The sequence below is a fragment of the Zalophus californianus genome, chromosome 15 (assembly GCF_009762305.2).
Source record: "Zalophus californianus isolate mZalCal1 chromosome 15, mZalCal1.pri.v2, whole genome shotgun sequence".
NCBI classification, from domain to species: Eukaryota; Metazoa; Chordata; class Mammalia; order Carnivora; family Otariidae; genus Zalophus; species Zalophus californianus.
In genome coordinates this window covers 32,657,695-32,677,068 of record NC_045609.1, presented here as the reverse complement: position 1 = coordinate 32,677,068, position 19,374 = coordinate 32,657,695, and the positions used below count along the sequence as shown (strand labels likewise).

The 19,374-nt window shown below is 57.5% G+C and overlaps 1 protein-coding gene across 1 annotated transcript in view; it reads right to left on the bottom strand.

The window, feature by feature from the left end:
* CDH23 (cadherin related 23) overlaps positions 1 to 19,374 on the bottom strand; it is a 414,708-nt gene that overhangs the window by 124,509 nt on the left and 270,825 nt on the right. The window contains exons 15-18 of the mRNA XM_027587690.2: positions 6,658 to 6,722; positions 4,537 to 4,774; positions 2,888 to 2,993; positions 779 to 906 (exon numbers count right to left, since the gene is read on the bottom strand). Coding sequence (XP_027443491.2) covers positions 779 to 906; positions 2,888 to 2,993; positions 4,537 to 4,774; positions 6,658 to 6,722 — 537 coding nt within the window. The remainder of the gene's footprint in view (positions 1 to 778; positions 907 to 2,887; positions 2,994 to 4,536; positions 4,775 to 6,657; positions 6,723 to 19,374) is intronic.

The window sequence follows — 19,374 nt, the reverse complement described above, 5'->3', positions numbered from 1 at the left end:
CCGTAATGCACTAACTCTTCCGTCAACACGCATTCACCCGCTCTGGCAGGCAGCAGCTTTTATGAGATGGGGGGCGGGGGGCATGCTTGCACACGCGCAGTGGGGCGGTCTCTGGTGGGGAAAGGCCCACTGGTGGCCCGTCAGACCACGATCTGCATCCCTGCCATCACTAGGGGAGGAGCACGGGGCAAATGAACCCGCACGGAGACGGATTCAGTGACTGATAATTTCAGACACGGAGAGCACTAATGTGTGCTTGATATTCATGTCAGACAAGCTGTGGTTTGGTTTCAGGCCCCTTTAGATCTTCAGAGCAGAGGGCAAAGGAAAGAAAAAAGGAAGAGGGGGTATAGAGAGAGGAAGAGACACAAGAGGGACGACCTCCCTGTAATTCCCTTGAGCTTCACAAAGTATGGCTCTAAATGAGGGAATCCCGTGACATTTCCTCCTGCTTGAGCCTCAGTTCCTGTTTCCCATCAGCGGGGGTCCTGAGGCCCCCTAATGAAGTTAGAGCAGGATGATGGGGTTCTTCTCGCATTCCAGGGCCTGGCCTCCCCGGCTGAGCCGGGAGGCAGCGTGGCTGCTGCAGCAATGGCTGAAGTTTGCGACGGGCAGCCTCTGGGACAGTCTGCTGGGTGAGTCCCAGAGCTACAGGGACAGCCAAGGCTGTAGGGACATAGTCTGGCACCACTGGCTTCAGGCAGGGCCCCCAACACTCTGGGAAGCACTCACCACCCCTTACCCTGAAAGGGCAAGACCAGCACCCCTGGGTACTTACAAACACCTCGATGGTGACGGGAACAGTGCTGTTCAGAGGGGGGTTGCCAGCGTCCTTGGCCATGACCGTCAGGTAAATCAGCCCGTTGGGTATCTGCTCATAATCCAGGGGACGGCTCACGCTGATCACTGAAATGACAGGAACAGGGCCCCAGGCCCCCTGTAAGCAGACTTCAGATGCCTATCCAGCCAGGGGGCTCCCTTGGCCAAAGAGGGCGTGGCTGGCCCAGGCTGGCCTGCTCTGCCTCATTCCCCGCCCCCAGCCCCGGCCCTTGCTCTGAACTCCTGGAGCCTCACGCTCTTGACTTGGGTTTACTGACGGCCTGGTATGTGCGGCACAGTGCTGAGAGCACGGCAGGTGTTGACTATCTTGGTGGTGATGTAAGCACTTTACAGGTGAGGAAACCAAGCTCAGAGAGGCTCAATAACTTGCCCAAAGTCACACAGCTAGAACCTTGATAGAGGCGGGATGTGAGCCTAGGTTTGTCTGAATCCAGAGCCCAGGTCCTTCCCCAGTAGGTGGTATTGCCTGCTTATCTGTCTGTCTGTCTCACCCACTTATCTGGCACTCTCCATCAGTTTGGAAGCTGCTCAGAGGACAGGGTCATGCCCCAGGCTCTCTAGTTTGTTCTCTTACCAAGTTCTCCCTCCAGATACTCACAGAGTTCACCCACTTACTGCCCAGCCTCAGGGCAGCCGGGGGTGATGCCAACAGTGGGATGCAGATGGCAGCCCCCTCCTCAGTCTCCTCCGGCCCTGCCCGTTTCCTCCCATGGCCCTTCTCCTCTCTCTTCTTCCCTCCCTCGCCTGCTCCCTTTACCCCGTGGGCTCTCCATGCCCATCCCGTCCAGCAGCCTTGGGAGGACACGCGGGTGTTGCCAACTTTACTCTCAGAACTCTGCTTGAAGGTGGTGAAGACACCCCTAATGCCAGAGGCAGGCAGAGGTGGAGAGGGAGGATTTGGGGGGAGTTGAGAGGTGCCCCCGTCTCATGTCCCCACCACTGCATATGCCTGAGCTCTCCCACGGGTCGCTCCTGCTTGGGGAGGGAAGGCATATTGGCTCCGGCATGGGGGGCATAGGTGGTCGGCCGGGGCATTAAGACAATATGAAATCACCACTTTCTATGTGGAAAATGGAAGCAGAAGCATTGCTTTCGTAATATAAAACCTAAGGGAGGGTCTAGTCAAGAAGAGGACAGAGTGCTGGACTCAGAGTCACCCAAAGCGCATCTGTTCTGCACTGGGGGCACCTAACCCATCTTCAAGCATTCGGGAAGCTTCCCAGAGGAGGGGAGGTCCAAATGAACCCTCAAAGCTAGCCAGAGGTTATCGGCTTAAAGGCCAAAGGGAGGCAGAGCAAAGAGACAGGGAGGAAGGGTTTTCCTGGCAGAAGGAGCAGACTCTGCCAAAGACATGGCAGTGACCCCGAAGGGGAGAGTGTCAAGGGATTCAAAGAGGCTGGGTTCTGGTGTGGAGACAGAGGTGCTGAAAGAAGAGGCTGCAGAGGCAACCGAGAGTCAGATCACCCGTGTCTGGACCCCTCTGCTGTATGACCTCGGGCAAGTCACTCCCTGTCTCTGGGCCTTTGTTGCCCCTCATCTGAAAAACAACGGGGTCTCAAGATCGTGGAGCTGAAGGCTACTGCTGCTACCCCCTGCCCGGGTTCTGGGGATCAGGAGTCACGGGGGGCTGGCGGGGCAAGGTCCAGAGTCTGGGACTGTGCCTGAGCCAAGCAGGGAATGGCCACCACCTGGAAGGCAGCTGAAGCCGGCCCAGAGCACTGGGAGGCGTGGCTGACAAGCCTCTACCTTATGGACCTGGCCAGGCAGCCTGGGTAAGAACGAGGGGCCTTGCAGACTGTGGTAATATTGGATGTGGGGCTGCCCATGGCTGAGACCCAGAGAAAGACAGAGCTGATCCTAGAGAAGGGCGATGCCAGGCCTGTGTCACTCGCCCCCGCTGATGGGCTGTGGGTCAGCTCCCTGGGTTGTCCAGGGTGTCCAGAGACAGACGCCCCCCCCCCCCCCTCAGAGGGGCATGAGGGTGCAGCCTTGCTCTGGCTCACCACTTCTCCTCCCTGGGCTGGGCCCTCGTCCCCAGCACGCCTACCTCCGTAGCCCTCATACACGCTGATGTCGAAGTAGCTGCCAAAGGCGGAAGCGCTGACGATGCTGTAGGTGATCTGGTTGTTGGGAGGGGAGTCTTCATCCGTTGCCTAGAGGGAAGAGTACAGACAGGGCCCGTGAGCCTTCAGAGGCTGGGCGGGAAGGGAGGGCTGGCCCCCTCAGGGTCCCCTGCTTTGGGGGATCCAGGCCCCCCTTGTCCCTCAGCCGGAGGCCACCCTCTGGCTCCCAGCAGACAGACCTCATGTCGGGGTTTGGAGGTAGCGTGGGAATCTGGAAGGTCAGCTGGAGGCCTAGGGGAAAGAGGGAAGGCCGGGGCTTACCCCGGGATGGAGAGGGTCACCACCATCCCTGGCACGACCCACAACCATCTCCCAGATCCTTTGGTCTCAGCTGGAACACCCCACGCACAGAGGCCTTCCCTGACCTCTGGACCAGGTAGGCCGCGTGCTGTGCACCCCATGAGTCCCTCCGCACCCAGCTGTGGCTTCCTGTTCCATTTCTGCTTGCCTCCCTCAGACTGTCAGCTCCATGCCAGCAGGAACCTTACACTTCTTTTTCTTTTTAAAGAAGATTTTATTTATTTATTTGACAGAGAGAGACATAGCAGGGGCAGAGGGAGAGGGAGAAGCAGGCTTCCTGTGGAGCAGGAAGTCTGATGCGGGGCTTGATCCCGGGACCCTGGGATCATGACCTGAGCCGAAGGCAGACGCTTAACCATCTGAGCCACCCAGGCGCCCCAGAAACCTTCCACTTCCTGATGGCTGCTGCTTACCTACAGTCCGGCACAATCTTTGGCACACAGTAGGTGTCAAATAAATGCATACTGCATGAATGCAAAGTGGAGGGAATGCCCTGGAATGAGGTCAGAGATCCCTCCTCTCCTTGACGGTCTTCTGGGGTGACTGAATTGATTATCTGCTTTTTAGGGGTCTCTGTTCCTAGACAGAGGAGCACTCTGGTGTACCGGGAGCTGAGTGGGGCAAGCTGGCATGGTCGGTGGGTTCTGCCTTCTCTGCATCCCCCCGTGCCCACCCCTGATCCCTTGCCTTCATCCCTGCGTGCTTCAGAATCCAGTTCTAAAGGGAGGCTCTGGGTCCTCTCAGTCTGGGTGGGCCCACTGGGGGAGGGGAGCGGGGACATTAAGATGTCTCTGGTCAGAGTTACTCTGCGTGGGGGGGCTCACTGCAGGAGACACTGGGAGTGTGGGGTCCCGAGTTCTGGCCCTGGCCCTACTGCTCCACTGCCTCCTCGTGCCTCTGGGGACGGCCTCTCCCCTCCCGTTTCCCCTTCCGTGACATGGTCTCCGGTTCCTTCTAGCTGGGGTCTGGGGTCTTTCTCAATCCCAAGCAGCCACCAAGGGGCCCGGATGGGGGTCCTTCGGCGAGATCCTGCTCGCCACTTGCCAAGGGAGAGGGGGAGGACATTCCTTTGCTGAAGAGTGACCTGAAATTTAAGCTGACCCAGGCACTTGCCCCACTTGGTTGCCAGGGACCCGAGGGAATGCTCAGAGGCCTGACGCAAATCGGGGCTGAATTCTTTGTGGATGGCGGGCTGGCCTCTCTTGCGGCAGCTTCCATAGGGCGGTGGGCGGATGGGAGGGGGGCCGGACCGCAGGATGCTCTGGCATCTTACCCGGAGCCGCACCAGCTGGGTAACAGAAGGCTCATTCTCCCTCAGGGCCCCCACATAGGCATCCTTCTGGAAGGTGGGCACGTTGTCATTGACATCCAACACGTTGATCCTGACCCGGCCTGTGGTCTCCTCACCACCCCCATCCCGGGCAATGACGGTCAAGGTGAAGCGCTGGATGAGCTCATAGTCCAGTTTGGCAATGAGCATGATGAGTCCTGTGTCCTTGTCCAGAGAGAACCTGTGTCAGGAGGGACAGGGGGAGAGAAAGGGACCTTGGTGTAAAGCAAAGTAGCTCACAGATAAGGCCTGTATTTACTAGCCTGTCCTTGCCCGAGGTGATAAACAGAAATAAAGTCAGAAATCTGCTGTCTTTTCACTTGCCCTGAATCAGAAGAGTGCCTATTTCTAACAGGGAGTGGGGTGGGAGGTGGGGGGCAGGGGTGAGGACCACAGGGGGGAGGGGAACAGTCGAGTACTGAAAAGGCAGGATGCAGGTTGATTTCGTCAGAGAGGAGACTCAGGCAGAATGACCCTCCTCCTGCTGTGAACAGGAGTTTCTGCCCACTGTAGATGTTTAGATGCTGGAGAACAATCACGGTCAGAAATTCTGCCATCCCAGATGGTTTTGCACCAAAATGTTTTAAGTGCGTGGTAAAGCATCCAGCTAGGGGAGGGGTGGTTGGTCATCTCTCAGGAGAGAGCCCTTCTCTTCTGCTCCAGGGCAAAGCCTTGGCTAAGAGCCTAGCAACTGTCTCCCGGAGAGAAATGTGGTCCAGCGAGACCATCCATCTGGCCGCCTCCTCTAAACAGCCCCTTGGGAGCCTCCCTTGAGTTGGAAGTTGGCACCTGTATGCCCGGATCTGGTCCTCTGAGCCTGGAAGGTCCTGGCTCCAAGACCAGTAAAAGAAGATGGGAAGAGATAAGGAAACCCAAGTTGATCAGGACGAGGCCGTGGGGACACGGGTGCCCCGAGGGATAGAGGTGCCCTGTGCATGCCTCCTGCGGCTGGCTCCTTCCTCCCCTCTTGACGCTGCATCCGGAGTGGCAGAGAATGGCCAGATGCGCCTAACAATCTCTGTCTCTTCCTGAGCACTCCCACAGACAGCCAGGGCCCGGAATGCGAGCTGACAGCCACTGTTTTCCTCATCCTGTCGAGCGTCCAGATGCATCAGACCCTTCATTTTTATTTTTTTTTTAAAGATTTTATTTATTTATTTGTCAGAGAGAGAGAGAGAGAGAGACAGAGCACAAGCAGGAGAGCGGCAGGCAGAGGGAGAAGCAGGGTCCCCGTTGAGCAGGGAGCCCGATGTGGGACTCGATCCCAGGACCCTGGGATCATGACCTGAGCTGAAGGCAGCCGCTTAACCGACTGAGCCACCCAGGCATCCCAGACCCTTCATTTATAGAAGCAGACCTGCTCTCCGGCTTCAACTTGGCTTTTGATCATGTTAAAAACGAGAGGGTTTCCCCTTCGGCTTAACGGAGGACAAGGGAAAGAGATGGCCCAGAGCCACGGTCTGTGACAGGGCAAGGCTGCCCCCAGCCGGGCGGTGAGGCAAACCACCCACCCGACGGCTGAGGTACGTGGCGGGCCCCCTCCTGCTGGAGGCCAGGCATCCCGGTGGTGAAGACCACATGCAGAGGCTGGGCCCTAGAGCTTACCAGCTGTGTGACCTTGGGCAAATGACTCAGCCTCTCTGAGTTTCCTCCTCTGCAAAGCGCAGATGATAACAGGGCCCAGTGCTTGGGGGGATGAAATACGATCACGTGCGGCAAGCCCTGGGCGCAGAGCCTGACACACAGCAAGGGTTCCCAGATATAGCCTTCGCAGGGTGCCGTCACTAGCGTTTCCGAGCTGCTTCATTCCCAAAGCTAAAGGCTATCTTTTGAGGGTCAGAGAAGCGATGCCTCCGAGAGTTTAGAGGACTTGACCAAGACCGTGCCACGGCCAGGGTGACGCCGGCCATGGTGCCCGTGGGTTCTGACTCCCCCGCTCAGTGCTCTAGCCACGGCAGCACAGCACCCTCCCCGGGCACCGAGAAGTTTCCTGAACCTTGTGAGTAGCAGAGTGCCACTGCTGGGGTGGGGATGGGGTTGCGGGGCACTGGGGCAGGGTCTTACCGGTCAGGGTCATCGCTGAAGAAGTAGTTGACTTCCCCGAAGGTGCCCACGTCATTGTCTGTTGCCTGCAAAGGTCAGAATGAGAAGTCATTGCTGCCAGACCCAGCGAGGCTCCTGATCTCACCGGGAAATGTCCATAGCCAACCCGTGGTCCTCCCACGCAACTCCTCTGGCTGCATTTTCTAAAGGTGCGTTCGTTGTTCAGTACGGGTGCCCCCAGGCACCAAGCGCTATTGACAGTGAGAGTGGAGAGCCCAGTTCTGGAGGATCGGTCTTCTGCCTAAAACTCTAACGTGGGGAAACCACCCCCCTCTGGACTCCTGTCAGGCCAGGCAGGCTTATGCTCTGCAGAGGCTCAGAGGGCTTGGGGAAGAGGTCTTGGACCTGTGGCCTGGGGGTGGCAGCTTGGAGGTTTGCAAAGTATTGCAAACAAAGGTGGAGGTGGGTTCCACCATCTGGTGGACTCTTCCAGTGTTTCTCTCCCAGTCCCCAAAGCAGCCGTGTCCGATGTGCCTCCCGGTGGGAAAGGCCCCTCGGGGAAGGGGGGCTTCTAGAGTCCTGCCCCTGACACGCCTTCCAGCCTCAGTTTGGTTTGTGAGTCCAGCAAGACCTCTTTTACCCGGGCTGGTCCAGCCTGGCTTCTGCCACTTGCCGTCGAATGAGACGGGGGAGGGGGAGAGGCCTGCCTCACGCGGATGACCGTGGCAATGGTGGTGACCACTGCCCGCCTGTTCTGTCGTCCCGCCTTTTACATTTTCAAAGACCACATATGGTTATCATGACCTCATTTTATCCTCACAACTGTCCCACATGATGAAGAAGACAGACATTTCCACCCATTTCGAAGATCACAAAACTGAGGCCCCGACCCCAGTGAGGCCCATTCTAGGTCACGAGCCAGGTCACGAGCAAAGGGAGGCAGAAACAGGGATCCCGACTCCCAGCCTGCGGTTCCTTTCTTTAGGCCACCCCAGTCGGGCCCCCCTCCATCTCCTGTCTTCTCCAGGACAAGGGCAGTTTCAGCAGAGGTTTGGCTTTTGTGGGTGGGACTTCCGGCTTCTTCCCCATTCTTGGCATGGCCATAGTCCACAGTGGAGGTGAAATGACACCATTCATTCGTTCGTTCTTTCCTTATTAAGCACACACTGTGTGCCGGGCACTGGGACTCTGCCCCCTCCTCAGGCCACTCACTGCCCTGGAGCGGGACAGCCTGCAGCTGCCGCCAGATGGCAGGGGCAAAGGCCGTGGGCTGACCTTGGGGACATCTGCTTTACATTCAGGGCTTCTCGATAAGACTGTGATGGGAAAGAGTTTCTGCTAATAAAAATACGTTTATTTTTTAGCTTTAGTGAGGTATAATGGACAAATAAAATGGTAACATATCTAAGGTGTACAGTGTGATGATTTGATATACGTGTACGCTATAAAAGGATGTCCCCCACTGAGTTAATTAACACATCCATCTCGCCTCTCTCATTTACCTTTTTCTTTTCTTTTTTGGTGAGGACACTTAAGTTCTACTCTCTTAGCAAATTTTAATTCTACAATACAGCGTTATCAACCCTAGTCATCATCTCATACATTAGATCCTCAGACCTCATTCATCTTACGGCCGAAAGTTTATACCCTTTTACCAACCTCTATTTCCTCCACCCTCTGTATCTTTGTACTAAGTATTTTTTGAGGTTCTCTTTCAAGTTCCTAGATTCTGTGAAATCTATTAAATTCAATGTTATGATAAACCTGAATGTTGGAGAAAAATTTGTGTTCGGTATACTTAGTTGAGGAAGGCAGATAAGTGAATAATATATTTCGATACCAAATCATCCAAGTGAAAAAAAACATTTAGACCCAAAGGGTTCAGATCCCGGTTATCCAGAAGACTTGGTTATCCAGAAGGAAGTCATTTCTGGGGCCAGGGGCGGCCTCTTGTACCAGATTCCCTTTCAACGTCCCCACTGTGTGAGTTCTGGAAGACTGTGTGCAGACTTCCGCTCGGCCAGGCTCCGAGTGCACCACAGGTTCTCAGGGATGCATGTCGAATAAGTGACAAAGACGACGCTGAGCCGTGGAAGCCACCCTCGTACGCAGGACTGATTCCCGGACAGACCCTCCCTGGTGCCCTGAGCCACTCCTCACGACAACTGCCATTTACTGAGCACCTCGCACTTGCCACACATTTTATCTTCAGAAGCACCCCACAAGGTAGGTCCTATTATCAGCACCACCTCCAATTTACAGACAAGGAAACTGAGGCACAGAGAAGGTAAAGAGCTTCCCTAAGGCTTCACAGGGATTTGAAGCCAGTGCTGTCTTGCCGTGCCCTTGGCCTCGGTGTGTTATTGCTTCCGAACCGAGAGGAGAGCTTGCTCTCAGAAGAACCTACGCCTGGTGATTCCAAGGGAGAGGAGACAAAGCTCCTCAGAATAAGGTCCCTTCCAGGGACCAGAGGGGAAGCGGGGAGGAGTCCCGAAGCTCCCTTCCGCCCCACTAATCATCATCACCACGTGTGGCAGGATTCAACTATAGTAAAGCGCAGCTTGGCCTGGTGATGCCATCAGGCCCCTTGGTGAGGGGTCAGTGTGGCCTAGAGACCCCAGTTCCAGGCCAATGTCAACAGCGCAGGTCACCGGGTGACCAAACATCACTGACCCCGGCCTCAGCATCCTGGTGGGTCAGAGGAAAGGATCCGGGGCGGGGGGGGAGGGCATGGGAGGCAGAACCGCACCTGCCGGGCTCCCCGCCCAGCACTCGGGGCCTGGCACAGAGCAGCGGCTGCATGAATGCTTGGAAAAGGAATGAACGGATTCTGGTAAGAAGGGGGTGCAGAGATGGGGCAAAGCCAGGGAAGAGACAGGATTCCAAGGGGAGGGAGCAACAGGGGCTGAGAGAAGAGGCCAGGGACCCGAGAGAGCAGCTAGGCGGTGTGGAGGGGATCAGGAGGAGAGCAAGCGAGGGCTGGGTTGTGCAGGAAGTGAGGGGCCCCATCAAACCATGAGGGGCTTCCCGGCCCCAGGGACAAAGCGGGTGTCCTATCTGGGTGACCTGTGAAATTGCACTCAGACTGTCAGGGCAGGAAGGACCCCGGAGGTCCCCCTTGTCCGGGCCCTTTCACCCTGCGGTCTGGAGCGGCCTCAGCCACGACCAGATGGGCCGGTCTGCTCTCCCTGGGCAGACCCTGGCCTCCAACCCCCAGCCCCAGTCCCCGCATCCTCCCCCTGCGGCAGGCTGGGCACAGCCATGGGCTCCCGCAGTGACCCCTTTCCCCTGGGGCCTCTCACTGCCCGCCCACACTGCTGATGTTGACCAGGGAAGGTTTGTGAGTCCTTTAGTGCCACCGTCTAATGACCGTATGAAATATGTATGCCCAGTGAAGAGGAGAGGGAGAACTTTCATCTTTCAAAGGCACGAAGCAGAATCAGAAGAAGATGGAAAGTGGCTTTCGTGCCCCTGCCACGATTCGGGCTGCCGGCGCCAGCACGGAGGCCCTCGCCAGGGTGCTCGGGCTGGCGCCAGCGACAGGGGGGCTGGGTCAAGGGCTCTGTGCCTGGGAGGAGGCAGCAAATCCCATCACTCGGAGACCCTGCCACAAGGCCCTCCTGGGTTCACTGGTGCCCTCAGGGGACGGTCCCTCCTCCTCCACACACACTTGTGGCTCTGCCCCTGCTGTGGCCCAGCCCCTGCTGCCAGCTCCAGCCTCATCTCTGACCCAGGCCAGACCATGCCCAGCTCTGGGCCACACTGGCCCAGCCTATCTGCTCCCTCTGCCCGGACCGCTTTCTTCCTCCCCTGCCTGGCTCACACTCTTCTGTCCTCCTTGGCTCCCCAAGGCTGGGTTAGGGCTCGGCTCTTGGGGAAAGACTCCCAGCCCTGAAGGTGCCGTGAAGAGGAAGCTCTCAGCTGCTGTGTCTCCTCTCACCGGGCTCTGGCTCCCCGGGGACACGGCGGGGTCATGACTCACGATCTCTGTCCCCTATGTCTGCATCCACACCTCCGCAACATGCATTCACGTACGTGTCTTTCATGCTGGCCCCAGGCCCGTGAGCTGGGTCCTGTTATAACCCCCTGCTCCTTGCCTTTACCTAATGGGAAGCAGACAGGATCATCCATAGGAAAGCTGCCCAAGAGCTCTCCGCTGCTAAGTGGCAGAGCCGGCCTCCAAATCCCTGTGTTTAAAACCATTTTGCACCTCGAGGGTTAGGTGGCCTCTGAGTTGGGCCTGGGTAGCCGAGGCGCAGCGTGCCATGCTGGCTAGGCCAGTGGAGGGCGCTGCTGGGGCCTGCACCCTGCTCAGCCTACGACCTACCTGCCCCACTCTATTTCTCATGCACTTTTCAACCAGCCTTCTTCCCAAGTCCTGCTTCATGCCCACGCCACTGAAATGAATCCAGTGCCAAACAGAGAGCGACCCTTGGGCCCACTTTAGGAGGGAGGGGTTAGGGAGTGACCAGGGTCTGTGCACAGAGGACACATGTCCTCCTCGTGCCATGAACACCCTCTCTCCTGTCGCGTTAGCCGTTGGTTTTGACTTCTTGCCCCTGGGTCTCTAATGACGGGTCTTGGGAAGCAGTGAAGTGTACCAGAGTGTATCTGTGGGTAAGATTCTAGCCCTGGGGGAGGGCAGTGGATACACAGAGACAGCGGAGGGGACGTCTGCAGCATAACTGAGGGGCTCATCTAGAACCCCGGTCTGGCATTTTTTTTTTTAGAATTCTAGGAAGGAGTATATCCGCCTCCGTGCAGGGTTATGTGCGGGGTCTCACGGGCCGGTCAGAGAGCTTACAGGGATGGGGGAAGGGGACGGCCCAGCTGGCCAGCTCTCACACCGTACCTGGGAATTCTAAGAAATGCCAAACCAGGGCTCCAGGCGTCCCCTCCGCTGTCCCTGTGTACCCACTACCCTCCCCCAGGGCTAGAATCTTACCCACAGATACACTCTGGTACACTTCACTGCTTACCCAGGGGCAAGAAGTCAAAACCAACGGCTAACGTGATTTCCTCCGCTCAAAAATCTTCAGTGGCTCCCCGTTGTTGCGGAATTAAATCCAGACCAGCACCCTGGTGTCGAGGCCTGGCTGGCTTTGGCAGTCTTGCACCCACTGCCCCATGATGCACCTGGGCTGTCCTGGGTTCTGATGGCCTGGTTGTACCTACCCCTTCATTCTGTAACTGCCATCCAAACCCCAGCCCAGCCCTCAGGACCCGCCCCAAATGCCCACTCACTGAAGGAGCTCCCCGACTGCTCACTCTTCTTGACCCGAGAGCCCTTGGCTGTACCTCTTTTGGAATATGTGGTAGAATTTGCCATTTCTGAAAACTGCCCGTATATGCCCCTTGTCCACCCCTTGGCAGAGAAGTCTGTATCTAACTCATTTTTGTATCCCCTGTTGTGGCCAGCACAGGGGTCAAGATCTTTGCCACATTTAGTAAAACCTGGGATTTCCACCGTCAGTCACTGAGGGCTGGCATGCCCTTCCTTCGGGGGGGGGGGCTGATGTCCTCCATCAGCGGACGCCACGGTGGGCAGTGAGCTGCCAGAGCAGGGCCGTTCAGCTCACCCAGGGGGCACAGCTGACATTTCTAAAGCCTCTCCAACGAGTCGCTCAAGCTCTGATGTGGCCCCTGAGCTCTGCAGCCTGAGTAGGGGGCCTCAGCAAATGGCCCATGCCATCAACCTGCTGGGGCATGTGCAGAGCAGGTGGGAAGGGGCCGAGTGGGTGTAGAGGGGCAGATGGAGGACACCTGGCACACCACGGAGAGAACCTCTGTGAAGACAACGACCAGCCCCTCAGTTGAGTATTCAGTAAATATTTTCTGGGCTCTTGCAATGTGCCAGCGACCATACCAGGTCCTGGAGTCATGGCTATAGGTAGGCCAATGCCCTTGCTGGAATGTGACTTACAGATGGGAAGGGCAGAAGACGAGAATGCAGGGGAGCACTAGCTGAAGAACATAATTTCAGACGATGGTACAACTGTGAGGAGAGCAAAGGGGCTAGCCGGTGACGGGGCCGCTATTTTAGACCCCGGGAAAGACCTCTTCGGCCGGGTGTATTTGGGTCTATGGGGCGGTCACCGGCCGGATATGAGAAGCCCTTGGGAGCTCCTGGGGAGAAGGGCCCTACGGCAGGTACGGAGCTCGGAGGCAGCTCAGAGCACCAGCCTCCTCCAGCGCAAGTGGGTGCCGCCCAGGAAGAGGGGCCCGCTCGCAGGGTCCGCAGCTGCCCCGCGGCAGGCCTCGGGGAGAGGGTGCGGCTGGGACTGGCTGCTTTCCAGCGCCCGGTTTATAGGGCGTCTCCTCTGATTCTCCCCAACACTGGCATTACCAGCAAAACTAATTCCCTCATCTAGGCCTTTATAATTGCATCGTGAGTGCTTATTTCCGTGATGGACAATGCCGGCCGAAGTGTAATTTTCTTCTGCTGACAAAAAGGAAAAAAATAAATATGCACGCATGGCGGGGGAAATTCCAAAGGTTAAGACAAGGTGAGCCTGCAGTGGGGGAATAGCCAAATTCCCAGACTGGCCAGGCCTGAGTCGGAAATGCCCATCTTCCCTTGGCTATGGGGAGGGTAAGATGGTGCCCCTGGCCATCGCCCTTCGAGCACATACTTTGAGCTATGCACTGTGCCCAACGTTTTGCCACACCTTTATTTCATTCCATCTTCCTGACAGCCCTACCCTGGTGCTGGGGGGACCAGAACCAATGTTATCCCCATTTTACAGATGGAACTGAGGCTCAGAGAGGTCAATCAACTTGCTCAAGGTCAAATGGCCACGGTACAAGATATGAACTCAACTGTGCTCTCGTGTGCTAGTAACCACTCCCCTACCCTGCTGCCCCTGTTGGTGGGGCTGGGGGAGAGGTATCTTCCTGCAGTTTGAGAGCTCAGCCATGAGATCCAGGGTGCCTCTACGAGGTCACTGTCCTTGCCCTCTGGAAGCCAGATGAGTCCCCGCAGGCTGTCTCCTTCTTGCCATAATGGCTCTGCCCCAGCCTCTGCCTGGAAGGGGTCGGCTCCGGCACCTCTGGCCATGCCCATCAGCAGAGGAAGCAGGGGTCTCCGGCTGTGGTTTCCCAGGAGGCAGGCCCTCAGCCAAGACCCTTGGCCCTCAAATAAGGCCCCCCCCCCCCCACCTCTGCCCAGGCTTGGTCTTGGTATGTGCACGTGGCTCATGACCTAGACTGGGATAGGCTGTCCCCTGCTAAAGTCAGGGCAGCCTGACTGACTGTGGGCACCCTTCCCAGCCCCATCCGGGGCTCTTCACCCAGCACCCTCTGGGTACAGCCCTCCCTTTAACTTATATGCCAGGGCTCTGTGCCCAGCCCAGCTCATCACATCTCACGCCCACTCCCAGGACCCACCATTTCACGAGTGGTTAGGTGCCAACCCCTCCCAAGGGCCCCCTTCTGACCCAGCCTATTTTCACAATGAGCCGTCACCATCTCCTACCCTCTTCCATTCATTTGCTCTGGACCAAGGGCCTCCCTTTGCTGACACACTGCCCCCATCACGTATGTCTGCACCCCACTACGGTCCGTCTCAATAGCCTCGCAAAGGCCCATCACGACGCTGGGCCTTAGGCCCCAAGCTGACTCCTGCCTGCTCTGGCCTTCCCCCGGGTCTCCCTCCGAACTGCCACCACTCTGGGTCTCCCTCCGAACTGCCACCACTCTGACAGCGCTGATCCCTCCCTGGGGACAGACACCCTCCTCTCTCATGGTTTCAAACAGCCTCCACCCTTCTCTATAGCCTGGAAGTCTTGTCCTTGCATCTTCTCTCTTCCTGTGTCCTCATGCTCCCCCACCCTTCTCTCTCTCTCTCTCACACATACGTACCCTCTCTCTTCCTCTCCCTGTGGCTCAGACAGCCCCCAAAACATCCCTGTCCTCCTGCCTCCCATAGAAATCTTCTTTCTCTCTGGCTCAGGTGGACCCCATCCCACTACACAATCTCATACACACATGCACACACTTGCACCCACCCTCAGTCTTGGGCAACCCCCACGGCATCCTGGTTTCAGCCCCTGTGGCCCCTCCGCACCCCCTCCCTGCCACCTGTGTGCCCTTCCCTGCAGGCTGACAGCCAGCAGGCACTCACTCAATCACTCCCCACCAGCGCCCGCACCCCCGTCACGCATGCTCGCCCGGACACCCCGCACGGGGCTTCTGCTCTGAAGCAAGGCGGGCCCAGCTGCCTCCCCAGCAGCCCTGGGTCCCGGCAATGGTGGCAGGCGGTGGGCGCCGGCGAGCAGTTCTGCTCCCGTGCACAAATCTGCAGAGAAGGGCACACGGTACAATTTGTTCAGGAAACAATAGCAATGTTTGACATGTCATAAGGATTGATGGAGCAGAAATTTACATGGGAGAATGCATTTTTAAACAGCTCCACGGAGCCCCGGTGCTTTGCTGGTAATGCTCTCCACGTTTATCATTCGCTGAGCCTCTCTGAATAACTCCTTAAACTACGGGAGATTAACTGCACTCTTGCAAGCTCTGGGAGGCTGGTGTGGCTGGCGTGAGGCAGGAGGGACTCCGCAGAAGGAAGCCAGGAGCCCAGAGGCCGGGAGACCTCCACTTGGCCTCATCAGGCCCATGAGGCCTGGTCCTCTCCCGTGCTCCTGCATGCCCTCCCACGGCACTCTGTGAGAGGATTTGGGGTCCTTTCTAGGACACGAGGCAGAAGCCAATGGCTGGGAAATGTTTAGTCAGCCCCGCACTTCTGGGGGAAATGCTGGGTGTATCAGTTTCGCTCATCATCTAAGAAGGAAGCCGGGGCTGATGGGTGAGCATGTGGCGGGTGCTAGGTGGGCAGAAGGGTTTGGCTGGAAGCTATTGCTCTAAGCACCTTCGCGGGGGTGCCGGCCAGGGGGATGGTCACACTCCTCAGAGGAGAGAAAGTAGCCAGTAGCTCTAAGGAAAATGCTGTGTAGGGGCTGAGGTGCAAGGGTAACCCGGTGGGCAGTGGTACCAGGGAGTGAACAATAGGGTTCAGGAGAGAGCTCAGGGACGCTGTAGATCCTAGAGAGAAAAATATAATCCGGAAAGCTCCTGGGCCCTGCTCTTGGCTTTCTGGGCATATAGGAGGCCTTTGGACAGGAGGGTGCTGCTGGGGAGTCTGGGCCCGGGCACAGAGGCTCAGAGCGCATGGGACTGTCGAGTCACTCATGGGGGGGGGTGGAGTTACAAAAGGGTGGGGGCCCAGCTGGTGGTGGGGAAAGGGAAGAGGGCCTTTCCTCCCTTGTGTCCCATTATGGATCGGGGATGGACAGTCACAACTCCGTTACCCATGCCCATGGCAGACTGACTCACCATGGCGCTGAGGGCACGGAGGTCCTCGGGATCTCTCAACACTGTTTTCCCCACAGCCTCTAACAACCAATTGCTGCACAAGTCGGGTTAAAGCCTCTCTGCTAACCCTGCTGGTCTCTCTGTGCCTTGAGCGACAGAATGCGCTTCTGCTTGGAGGCACCGAGCCTCACAAAGGATTTGGGCTAAGTGAGTTGTCATGAAAATACCAACAGGATGGCAGAGTGAGATCTGGGTTCTGGTCCAGCTTCTGCTGCAACCATTCAGCTGCGGGACCCCGAGTAAGACAGCGGGCTTCAGGGCCTGTGTGCTACACGACCTCCCGACTCACCTGCCTCTTCTACTCTGGCCTCGACAGCCCATCCTCTGCCGGAGCCAGAATGATGATAGGAGACCCCACTGGCCAGCTCAAAAGGCTCCCAGGGCATTTAAGACAAAATCCAAACTGCCTTCCATGATCCCTGAGGTGGGCCAGCCTCTGCAGCCTCTGACTTCCTCTCGGAGCCATCTCTGGATCACTCCACTCCTGCCACCCTGTTCTTCAGGCTCCCAACGGGACAGGCCTCACAACCCTTGCACTCCACTGCCCTGGGCCAACAATGCTCCTTCTCACCCCTGCAGGCTCGGCAGACAGGACCCATTTACATCTGAAAAAGCTCACTCAGCTGCCTGCCTGCTGCTGCATGTGCTAGGAGCTGGGGTGGTCACAGTGGTCAGTAGAGGTGAGGGGCCATGGGCTGGGACTGGGGTGGTCAGGCCTGTGCTGGGAGCTGGCTGGACTCCGCCGGCATGGACGGGCCCTGGCCGATGGCCAGATGCAGTGGGGAGAAGGGCATGGTTTCAGGAGGAACACCGGGGTGAGCATTCACTGGCTATCTCCTTCCACAGACCGTAAGCTTTCTGAGGGCAGGACCTGTCTTGTTCCGCACGCATCCCCTGCATCCAACCGGTGCATGGCACACAGGAGGCCCTCCACAAACTGCAGCGGAGTCAAGAGATTATATATGAAGAAGGACTCACGAGGTCCTTCCTACCAGTGACAAGCCAGGGGTCTATTCAGAAGTGTTCTGAATAGACTTCTGAGGAGGCAAGGGCACCAGAAGGATACGATGCGGGGGTGGGGGGGGAGAAAGAGAGGGCGGACAAGGGGGGGAGAGGAGGAACCGCCACAGAAACATGTACTCTAAGCTTCAGCTCTCTCATCTGTTAAATGGGTCTGATAATAGTACCTGCCTCACGGGGTCATCGTGAGGATTAAAGAAAGTGTTGCATGTAAGGTGCTTTAGATCGGTGCCTGGCAGGGGGAACCGCCTCCAGGGGAGCAGGTATTAGTTTTCCACCCCCAATTCTAACAGCTCTGGGCCCCATGCAGGACGGGCGGGGGTGGAGGGGACATGGCTCAGCCGTGCAGGAGCCCTCCTCCCGGCCCCCGCCCCACGTGTGAAGGCGTCCATCTTGTCCGTGTGGCAGGGGGAGGCGGGATGAGGGTGGGGCTGACAGGTGCTCTCCGGGTGTGAGGGGTCCCCCGCTTGTTTGTTCTTACAGACACGTATTGTTCTTGGGCTCCCCTACCCCCTTCTTTCTCTTTATTTTAAAACCTGGAAATAAAAATTGATGGGGAGCAAATTGCTCTGGCCAGCAGCTCTGTGCTTAAAGGAGTCTCCCTGGGAAAGCAATTACGGGATGTCAGAGGCTGTCAGGGTGGCAGGCGGCTGCCAGCACCCAGGGCCTGGGCGGGCCCGGTGGGCCCTGGGCCTCCTGCCGGGGAGATGTGGGAGCCGGCATCTCTGGGGGATGAGGGGCCCCCCCTCAGAGGCACAGGGATAACTGAGATCACTGCCTTGCTGAGCATCACCTGTGGGCCTGGCATTGCGTGAGGAACTTGACACAATCTGTCCCGAATCCTTAAAAGCACCAGCAAGATGGGGATCACAGTCCCATTTTACGGATGAAGCAGCTCCAGCCGATAACAACTAGAAAACCAGTCACAGCAGCTCAGCCCGGTTTAGTCCACATTCCACTTCCATTCCCACTGTGGGAAATAAGTCCGAAGGCTGCCCTCGTTTTATGGATGGGGAAAGTGCCCCAGCTGGTGGAAGCCTCCGGCGCCACACACAAGCCCCTGCTGCTCACCTCCGACCAACAGAGGCTGCTTTCCTGACAGGACCTGGGCCTCTCTTGGCCTGCAGGCTTTTTTCCCAAGGAAGCAGTCGGCCTGCCGGGGTACCCACATCCCCAGAAGCTGCGCTCACTCTGGGGGCTGGAGTCGATGGATCAATGCCCCAGCCTCCTTGCCCTGAGGTGGACGGGCTCACTCTCCCGTTGGACGTCTCAGTGGACAGAGCTCCAATAGCCCCCCGTGGTAAGTGGCCTCAGAACGCCCCCATTAGTGACCTCCTCTCACTTCCCAGTCCCGGGTTTCCTGGGGCCACCTCTCCCAAGTAAACTGTAGGCCCGCGAGTCCTGTCTCAGGGTCTGCGTCTGGGGGAGCCAGGCCCCGAGACACAGGCTGGGTGCTGGGCACACGTGGCGAGCCAGACAGTACGTCCCTGTCCTCACAGCTGCCAGTGGCTCAGGGTCCCACAGCTGGTCCCTGGTGGAGCTGGGAATTGAACCCTACTCTGTCTGACATTGACACACACAAAACAAAAAGGAAAAAAAAATCCAGTTCCTAACCCTTCTACATCGCTGTCCATTCCCTTATGCCCTTGGGTTTGAGGAGGACTCAACTGAGTGACTTTAAAAAAAAATCACCTCTGACCATCAAACAAAGAAAACTGGGCTACGGAAAGCCATTTTCTGGGGATGCAGGAGGGAAGGCAACTGGCTGCCTGGGGGTGAACGAGACATTCACAATCAGAAGGGACGCAGGGCCTCTCTGGGGCCAGTTATCACGCTGGGATTGTGTGGTAGACGATGAGAAGGGGAGGGCGCCAGGGAGATGTGGGGCCGGACCCCGTGGCTGAGGCTCAGTTAAGTGAGACCTTATGTGCAGAGGAGATGGAAGGAAGAAGAAAAGACAGTCTAATCAGCCCCCTGGGGGTGCAAGCCATGGCTCCCCCATTATCGGATCTCACCACACACCCTTGCCCTGACTCCGACCCTCTTCCCCCTTGCCCCCCGTAGGATGCAACAGGAAGCTCCAGGTCTCGCGAGAAGGTGGGGAGCAGTACCTGGGCTGGGGCTGGTCCCACCCACGCGCCAGGACGTGTCCTCACTCCAAGGTGACTTAGAGCCCGGGTGGCACGCCCCCCATGCCTGCTGCCATTGGCGGGCGCTGATTGGGCCAGCGCGTGCTGCTCACTAATGAACCGTATTGATTCCACATTCTCTTGTTGTCTCCCTAAATGGCAAGCCACACATCCGATAGATTAAATACCCACATGATTGCCCACCTGACATCTCCAT